This window comes from Cibotium barometz, chromosome 33, assembly GCF_041138505.1.
Source record: "Cibotium barometz isolate CiBa-2024 chromosome 33, ASM4113850v1, whole genome shotgun sequence".
NCBI classification, from domain to species: Eukaryota; Viridiplantae; Streptophyta; class Polypodiopsida; order Cyatheales; family Cibotiaceae; genus Cibotium; species Cibotium barometz.
The window spans coordinates 21,975,531-21,985,688 of record NC_141078.1 but is presented as its reverse complement, the minus strand read 5'-3'; the positions used below and the strand labels follow the sequence as shown (position 1 = coordinate 21,985,688).

General features: G+C 42.5%; 1 protein-coding gene across 1 annotated transcript; it reads right to left on the bottom strand.

The window, feature by feature from the left end:
* Positions 1 to 218: 218 nt before the first annotated feature.
* On the bottom strand, positions 219 to 3,521 carry LOC147619390 (pentatricopeptide repeat-containing protein At5g27110-like). Its single transcript, XM_086773442.1, has 2 exons — positions 3,014 to 3,521; positions 219 to 2,884 (listed from the first exon to the last, which is right to left on the bottom strand). Exons 1-2 carry the CDS (start codon positions 3,519 to 3,521, stop codon positions 219 to 221), a joined length of 3,174 nt encoding a protein of 1,057 aa, XP_086629568.1.
* Positions 3,522 to 10,158: the final 6,637 nt, after the last annotated feature.

Genomic DNA, 10,158 nt, shown 5'->3' with positions numbered 1-10,158 from the left:
CACACCACATGCATAAAGTCATTGTCCCTAATACCGTTTGTAACTAATCCTCCTGTCTCACAGTCTATATTCTGGGAGAGCCCCACACTTGTAAGCAACATCGTGTGTTAATACATCATCTTGCAATATACAACTCGTTAAATCTCTGTTTACTAACCATTCTCTGAAAAAATAGGGCGAAAGATCCTCTAGATTTGCATAAATGTTGCACAACACACTCAATTTTTTAATCTCATTACCTCAACTTCGTTTGCTTCCTCCTGCATGGCGATATCAGCATACATGTTAGACATACATACATAAGAGGCCGTGTCCTTTTCATCTAATTGCACAGCAAGTTCAAAGACTCGTCTTCCAAGCTCCACATTGCCCCACTTTCTACAAGCTCCCAACGCTGTATGCCACAACACAGTATCAGGATGCAAAGGCATCTTTTCAATCATCGCTACCGCCTCATCGATGAGGCCTGCCCGGCCAAGGAGATCGATCATGCAAGTGTGATGCTCAAGAGTTGGGGTAAAACCATAGTCAATGCCAATGGCATCAAAGAACATCTGGCCCTTATCTACTAGACCTGCATGATTGCATGCATTAAGAACACCAACAAATGTCACCAAATCTGGCTTTATACCTTCCTCTAACATGAGGCCAAAGATATGAAAGACAATTTCACTCTCCCCAAGCTGGGCATATCCTGTGATTAGTGTATTCCAAGAGACAATGTCTCGTATTGGAAGCTTGTCAAACACTCCCTGTGCTTCCACAAGTGAGCCACATTTAGCATACATACTAACCAAGATGTTGCCAACAAGGAGCTCTCTTTCCAACCCTTTTCTGGCAATCTCATTATGTATTTCTTGGCCCTTGATAATGGCTCCTATGCTACCACAAGCTATCAAGCTGCAAACAAGTGTGACAACATCCGCAGAGATGCCTTCATGTTGCATTTGGTCAAAATAGTATAGTGCCTTCTCACTGTGGCCATGTTCAGCATATCCTGCAATTAATGCAGTCCATGATACCACATCTCGAACGGGAAGCTTGTGAAAAAATTCTTGTGCTTCTGCATGCAAGCCACACTTAGCATACAGATCAACCAACATGTTGCCAACAAGGAGCTCTCTTTCCAACCCTTTTCTCACAATCTCAGCATGTAGCTGTAGGCACTTGTCTGTGGTTCCTATGCAGACACAAGCTTTCAAGCTGCAAACAAGTGTGACAGCATCCGGAGAGACGCCCTCATCTTGCATTTGTTCTAAACAGCTTAGTGCTTCCTCACCATGCCCATGTGTGGCATATCCTGCTATTAGTGCATTCCACAATACCACATCTCGAATTGGAAGCTTGTCAAACACTTCTTGCGCTGTTGCAAGCGAGCCATATTCAGCATACATATTGACCAAAGTGTTGCCAACAAGCTGCTCTCTTTCCAATCCTTTTCGAGCAATCTCAGCATGTATTTCTCTGCCCTTGTCTATGACTCCTGTGCCTCCACAAGCTTTCAAGCTGCAAACCAGAATGAAAGCATTCGAAGAGATGCCCTCATGTTGCATCTGATCAACACAGTTGAGTGCTTCCTCACCATGTGCATGTTCCACATATCCTGCAATTAGTGTAGTCCATGAGACCAAGTCTCGAACTGGCAGCTTATCAAACAATTCGTGTGCTATCGCTAGCAGGCCACATTTAGCATACATATCGACCAAGGTGTTGCCAATGAGAAGATCTCTTTCCAAACCTTTCCTGGCGATCTCGGAATACATTTCTTGGCCCTTGTCTGTGGCCCCTATGCCACTACAAGCTTTCAAACAGCAAACAAGTGTGGTAGCATCCGGAGAGATGCCCTCATCTTGCATCTGATCAAGACAGTAGAGTGCGATCTTACCAAGCTCATGCTCAGCATATCCTGTAATTAATGCATTCCATGAGACCAAGTCTCTAATTGGAAGATTATCAAATACTTCCTGCGCTGTTGTAAGTGAGCCACATTTAGCGTACATATCAACCAAGATGTTGCCAACAATGAGTTCTCTCTCCAACCCTTTTACTGCAATATCAGTATGTACTTCTCGCCCCTTGTCTATGACTGTGCTTCCTATGCTGCCACAAGCTTTCAGGCTGCAAACAAGTGTGAAGGCATTCATAGAGATGCCCTCATGTTGCATCTGTTTGACACAGTAAAGTGCTTCCTCACCGTTCTCATGTTCCACATGCCCTGCAATTAGTGCAGTCCATGAGACCACATCTCGAACTAAAAGCATGTCAAACACTTCTTGTGCTGTTGCAAGCAAGCCGCATTTAGCATACATATCAACCAAGCTGTTGCCAATAAGAAGCTCTCTTTCCAACCCTTTTTTGGCAATCTCATCATGTATTTCCCTGCCCTTGTCTGTGGCTCTTATGCTGCCACAAGCTTTCAAGCCCAGAACAAATGTGAGAGGATTCAGAGAAATGCCCTCGTGTTTCATCTGTTCGAAACAGTACAGTGCCTCCTCAGCACACCCATGTGCAGTGTATCCTGCCATTAGTGCATTCCATGAGACCACATCTCGAATTGGAAGCTTGTCGAACACTTCCTGCGCTATTGCAAGTGAGCCACACTTAGCATACATAACAACTAAGGTGTTGCCAACAAGCTGCTCTCTTTCCAACCCTTTTCTAGTAATATCAGCATGTACTTCTTGCCCCTTGTCTATGGCTCCTATTATACCACAAGCTTTCAAGCTGCAAACAAGTGTGTGAGAATTCAGAGAAATGCCCTCGTGTTGCATCTGTTTGACACAATTGACTGCTTTCTCACCATGCCCATATTCCACATATCCCGCAATTAGTACAGTCCAGGAGACCACATCTCGAAGTGGAATCTTGTGAAAAACTTCTTGAGCTGTTGCAAGCCAGCCACATTTAGCATACATATCAACCAAGGTGTTGCAAATGAGGAGCTCTTTTTCCAAACCTTTTCTGACAATGTCAGCATGTATTTCTTGGCCCTTGACTGCAGCTCCTATGCTGCCACAAGCTGTCAAGCTGCAAATAAGTGTGACAGCATTCGGAGGGATGCCCTTGTGTTGCATCTGTTTGAAACAGTAGAGAGCCTCTTCACCACACCCATGTTCAGCATATCCTGCAATTAGTGCATTCCACGATACCACATCTCGAAACAGGAGCTTGTCAAACAATTCCTGTGCTGTTGAGAGTGAGCCACATCTTGCATACATATGCACCAAAGTGCTGCCAATGAAAATGTTTCTTTCCAGCAAACCCTTTCTATCAATCTCAGCATGTAACTCACAGCCTCTTTCCAAATCCTTCAGCAAGGCACAAGCCTTTAGTAAGGCCACATACGCACTAGGATGTAAAGAATTATCCTCCTGCATCTTCTTATACAGGGTAAGGGCATGCCATGACTCCCCACTTTTAACATAACCCGTGATGAGCAAATTCCATGAATATTTGGCTCGATACACCAGTTTGTCAAAAACCTGCTGGGCATGGCACATGCTTCCAGCTTCCACCAGCATTGAGACTAGGTAGTTCCCGAGTGATGTATGGGCTTCCAGTCCAATTTGGCAGATGTAGGTATGGAAGCGCAGAGCCTGCACTAGGTTTCTCTCATTTCTGCACCTGTGCAAGATGCATGCTATGTCGTCAACCGAAGGTTGTGGCCCCTCTTCCAAAGAAGGGAGTGCCTCCTTTAAGCTAAGCATCTTCCAACCACCAACACTACTGTTGTTGTGGTCGTGATAACGGTGGTGGTGGTGCCAGTGATGGTTCACAGGAAGAGTGATGGTGGTGGTGGTGGTTCGCTTTTTCTTCTTGTGCCTCCCTTAGACAAGACTCTTCAAGTCTCAGCATATCTTGAACCCAGGTTGGATGGTAACAGCCATCCATCCGTGATGGTCATGGGTCAACACCATCCAGTTTTAACAGTCAAAGAAGCCAGTTAGTATTCTGCGATGGCTGACAAGCCCTCAGACAAGCGTTGTGCCTGAAAATTACTGTGCACTTGGCTGATATTATGTCTTCCCACGCAGTGCTCGAAGAAAACGGCATTTAGTGTATTTGTACCGGTCAGAATTAAGAAAAAACTATCTGAAATATTAATAGCCCATATTTTAAAGAATGATTTTTCATATATTTTAGTTATAAAACAGGCATATAGTAGAGATTTCATAAACAAAAACGGGATAGATTTAAAAGTTGTTCTTATGTTAAAAAATATATATTTTTCGAGCACTATTCCACGGCCATGAACAGTCATCTTTCCACCCATTCTACACAAGGCACTGCCAGCTAATAACAGAAGGTCACCCATCGCAAAAAAAATGGGTGTAACCATTCCCTCTATCATGGCAACTCATGAGTCTCTTCCAGAGATGCATGGCACCAAGACAAAAGAAAAGAAATAGGGAATGCTCTATTCCATTCCCGCTTAGAATCCTAGTGACCTGCGTAGCCATGAGCAGGATTCTGAGGCAAAGTTAGTCTGTTTCTGCTGATCACCATGAGCCTCGAGGGGTTGATTTGAGGAGGAGCTTGGAAAATGGTTAATTGACATATCAGCAGACATCAGGATTGTCAAGCATTTGACAAATGTCAGTTGTACAGCTCAGCCATGAGGAGGTTCTTGACAAATGGTTAATTGGCATGACAGCAAACATCAGAATTGTCAAGCATTAGACAAATGTCAGTTTTACAGCTCAGCATCACTTTCCAGCTGAAATGCGCCCACGAGCTTCAAGCTCTCCAGTGCCAAATAAGCAATGGCCTGAAGGTCCTGCAACTTTGTGAATTGATCCAAATAGGAGCCTTGTTGCGTGCCTCGGAATCGTGATGATCTACAATCGCCTTTTCTGGCTCTCAAGAGTCAGCAGACAGTTTTACCAGCCCATGTGGCCACCTGTGGCATCTGTTTTACGCCCACCTGGGACACCTGCTCAACCCTGATGCGGACGAGTTTATGCCTGCAGAGACATGTTTCCCCCTTCAGTCGGACCTGATTCACTCAGATGCTACCTCTTCAGGATTGTCGTAGGGGCATGGCAGCTCTCAAAAACAAGAGAGACCGAGAGAGAGGGAGGAGGGATGGTAAGAGAGCGAGGAGAAGAATTGTTTTAACAAGATAGAGGATGTTGTGAGGGAGGGAGAGGAACTGGGAGATTCTGCACGGAGAGCCACGAAAAGAAGAGACACTTGCGTATAGATCAGTGTTTTTAGTGTTCGGTGAATGCCAAATTTTGAAAAATAATCTTCAAATTTGAAAATATAAAGTTTTTCAACAAAAACTTAAAATTTTATAGGATTTTAGTTATAATTTTGTTAAAAATTTAAAAATTTTAAAAAAAACTTACAAAAATTTGAGATTGAAGGTTTTTTGAATTGTTGAGAAAATTGTTTTCTGCAAACACTAGTGCACATGACAACCTTCGGCTACCTTAGTTCGACCAAAAAGTGACCTGGTCGAAGTTGGTCAGATGGAGGCTTTTTTCGCTCATGCACAGACATATCCGATCGGTGATAAAAAAAAAGTACAGTTGTAAAATAAACAAATACTTAAATTACCTTTCATTATCAACGACTTCATGCAAGATACCTCCCCTTCCATATAAGAACCTACACTCAAACACATGACAATAATCAAGCCTATGGGGAACCAAACCCCAAAGTAGCATGTTTGCTACTCTATGGACCAAGAGGCTTCCCACCCACCAACCCACACCTAAGTCAATAATTGTTCGAAGAGTCAACATAAAAAAATGAAACTACAAACAAGTAAATCACCTGCTCAACCTACGATCCTATTGTATTCTCTCAGAAAGTCACAGAACAAGACGGCATCCTCATGCAGCCCATTCCACCGTCTCCCCCATTTGAATGAGGATCTTGTTGATCTTGCGGTTCAACTTCACCACGCATTTGCACAAAATTATGCAATACACAACATGCAGCTACTACTTTTGGTGCAAAAGGCATGGCCATATTTAAGTCCCTTAAAATACACGAACGATTTTTTAGGATTCCAAAAGCATTCTCTACCCTTTGACAAATGTTTATCAAAGATTATTCTCTCTCGTAAGTGTTCTCCAGCCTTTGATCTATAAGGTTTGACCAAGAAAGTAGTGGACTTATATGAAGAATCAGTCACAATATATGGTTGTATGGACACTCCTTGCAATTGCAACCTGGGGACATCAAGTACCTCTCTTCTCTTTAAGCGTCCATAAAGCCTACATGTACCCTTTAAAGTGTGTCGAGTCATGCATCCCCCCCGAAGCATTGCATACGATACTCTAGAATATCTTCCTAGTGTCCACAATACCTTGTAGTATAATACTAGTAGGGAATCCATGTCTACACATATACTGGGCTAGAAAATACCTTTTTGGTGGCTTCCGTTGAAGGTTGATGTGAGAACCATCTACAGCACCGCACATGTTTAGGAAAAGATGTCAATGCTTCAAACTCATATATGATACGTTCTAGACAATCACCATATGGTACACTAGTACCATGTCTCTCGAACATTTCCCATGCACACAAAAAAACCACAATGATACCCATATACTTACGGATTGTTGACTCACCCACACCAAACAACTGGGACACACTAGTGGATGAATGTCCATGTGCTAATCTCCATAACGTGGAGGCTAATGCAAGCTCGCTTGATATGGGGTCTCGAACAAACTTTAAATTATTGGAGCAAGGCAAATGAGGCTCTATCAATGCACGCAACACATGAGACGACTCATAGAATAGAAGAACTTGTGCTTGTTCTCTAATCGAGCCTCGGACCAAATGTTGGAGTGGATGGCTTGCCAAAAGGTCTCTTGTCATGGAAAGCACCACCACACCCTTGGCCCATACCTCCAACCCTCCTTCTCCAAAAATGCTAACAAGATGGAAAATGTTGTAAGGCAATTAACTAATGACAAGCATGTACCTACTCATGGACAAACTCATGCAAATGAGGCAAAGTAGATGAGCATCGATACATAGACATACTTTGATTGGTTCTACAATCCCACGTCAACATAAGCCACATAAACACATATGGATCCATGATTAAGAAGGATGCAGTTCCATACCTATATGAAGAGTCCTATTACCTGTGGCAAAGATCCAAGCAATCTGCACAACGTTGAAAATAATTTGAGAACATTACCTAAAGCAATGACGCTATTATCAGTGAAGGATTGTACAAAGGATTAAAAACTCACTATTCCCTAGCTTTGCTCAAAAGCTTTGCTATTTCAAGTTGAGTAGCAAGATAAGTTTGTTGGCGTTTCGTTTTCTCTTCCTCCCTAATCTGCATGAGCCATTCCTCTAATGCAATTCTATTCTCCTCCAATTGTCACAATGTCACATTATGCTTCTCTTCAACCTTGCGAATAGTCTCACACATCCCCTGCAACCCATTGCCCATCATGCGAGCAAGATTGGCCCAACGTTGATTTCTTTGATACCTTCGCCTTCTTCCCTTCCAAGTTGACTATATTAGTTACACTTGGAAACGGCTCCTCCAAGTTTGTTGTGTTGGTTACATGTACTTGTGGTTTGTCCTCATCTTTGCTGGCTAATTCAATTGGTGTTACTTGTTGCAAACCTTCAGTTGCCGGTACTTCACTATCAATAGCCCCATTCAATCTAGAGCATTTAGGAGTACTTCTACACATAATATCACAAACTTCATAAAATTGCCAAGAATTGCTTTGTTCTTTCTTTCTTGTAAACTTTCTTCAAAGTGTCTATTTATTCCTCGTTTGATGCATGTGACAGTTTCTTCTAGTCCTTGGCCCGTAAATTCCCTTCTTAATATGTGACCATACCTCCTCATATCATCTGAGAAGTGTGAATGTTGCGGAATCATCCCACACTAGGGCTCACCTTTGCCCTCTTTGCTAACGTCGCTTTGGTTCATTGTGCTAATATTCTTAGTTGTTGCAATATTAGAAGAGTGTTCCACTCGTGCGATATTTACTAGCAATGACGCACTCTCTTTATGAGCAACGTTGTTAATTTCATTTACTAGCCCCCCCTAAGGAGTAGTCATCATGTCAGTAAAAGAAATTGATCCTTGTTGCCCTTGTACCTCGTGGGCCTCTTGAGAAAGAGGCACATACTCCTAACAATCATCCTCATATGGGCTTTGTGCATTTGTAGCATGCATGGCCCAAGAAGGGGCTCCTCTTTCGTTACTAGACATAGTATTGGATCTATCTATATAGGCTCACTCTACTTTATGATAATCTGCCTTACATGCACTATCCAAATGTGCAATACAAATTAAAAAATCACAAATCTCTCTGGAGTAGATGGATGCAGTATAGATTATGTATGATTTCGATTATGTATGATTTCAATTCAGGCATTGTGTCTTGGGACATATAATTATGTGTTAAAATACATTTATACATAGTAAATTTAATGGTTCCACGTATGGAAATTCATGCATCAAGTTAACCATGTTCGTTCTCTTGTTTTGCATAGTGATTTAACCATGGTTGTTCTCTTGTTTTGCATAGTGAACTGCAGAATGAAAAATCTCTACATCCAACCGTCGAATTGAAGACAGATGTGAAAAACCCCCCAACTTAATTTTTTATTAAAAATTGAAGGGGATCGTCTTCCAACGGACCCCCTCGTTAATCTCCACCGCCCTCTCTCTCTCTCTCTCTCTCTCTCTCTCTGGACCTCACGGCATGGTGATTTTTTTCTGTGCTGCTACGATAGTTGATGAGCTGAAAGAAGCTTCCTTGCCATACTGCCACGAATTCTTACCTTGTCTTCTTCTGCCCACCTGCCAGCCTTGTTGGCTGTTTTCGTCTCCACGCGTAGCAAGTTGGTGCGGTGCTGACTCCTCCTCACCTCTCCACCCCCCCCCCCCCCCCCTCGTACTTTTATAAATCCACCATCAGAAGATCGCTCGGGGCACTACCTCCAATTCATCCACGGTAGCCCTCTCCACTCGCTCGCCAGCTTACCAGCCCGTAATTCTACTCGCACCACTGTCCTGCGTGCCCCCCTCACTATTCGCTCGGCCAACCATTATTCCTTCGCCACCTGTTGTTAAGCGAACCCCTACGGCTCCTCACCACCTTTCTCAACCATCGACGTAGACTAGACTCCCATCCCTTCTCGCAATCCCTCTCTAAGCTTAATCACTCCCACTCCCTCACTCACCTTCCCGTCTACGCTCTCGTAGCAGCGGTGCCTTACCCTTTCTCTCATACATAGTTCCTCGCCACCCTTACCAATATTCACCCCCTTTCTCTCGATCCTCACCACTGCACTTACACTCTTTTGCTTACAAACCCCTTCTCCCTTCGGGATTCTCTCTCGACTCTCTATCTTAGTCTCCTTCACACTCTCTCTCAATCTCTAGTCTCTCTCTCCCTCTCCCTCTCCCTCTCCCTCTCTTGGTCTCTTCTCCAACTATTTTCACCTCTGTCTTGAATATGCTTATGTTATGTTCCTTTCTTGCAATCCAAAAACCTCTCTCACTCTTGAATATGCTTATGTTATGTTCCATTCTTGGAATATGTTTATGTTATGTTCCTTTCTTGTAATCCAAAAACCAGATTGAGGTAGATTGGGATTCCATCTATGTTTCGTGCGATGACTTGAAGAGCATCATAATCTTGAGGTTTAGAAACTTAATGTAGTTATATTATTTCCCGACGTTGTCTTACCTTTATAAGAATCTTAAAGATAAATTTCGGAAATAAAGCAATGTATATCCAAGTTAGATCATGTAATCCTTCTCTTTGACCAATATATTTCAAATGAAACTTATTTTTTCTTTGTCCATCATAGTATAAGAAATGCCTATTTAATTTTTTTGGTACTTTATGTTATTTTGGAGATAAAGCTACGTATATCCAAGTTAGATCATGTAGTCCTTCTCTTTGACCAACACGTTTCAAATAACGTTTATTGTTAGATACTTATTGAAACTTATTTTTTCTTTGTTCATCATTAACTTCCAATTTGACAACCAAGACCATAATTAACTTTCAATTACTCCACACGATTAATTTAACAATCAAGTTTAAGAAGAAAAACCTTGTTATTTACTGGTGCTTTGTGTGACAATAATTTAAATCTGCATGTTATGTACCTAGAGCTAATCCTCGGATTAGCAGACCTAATCCAGCA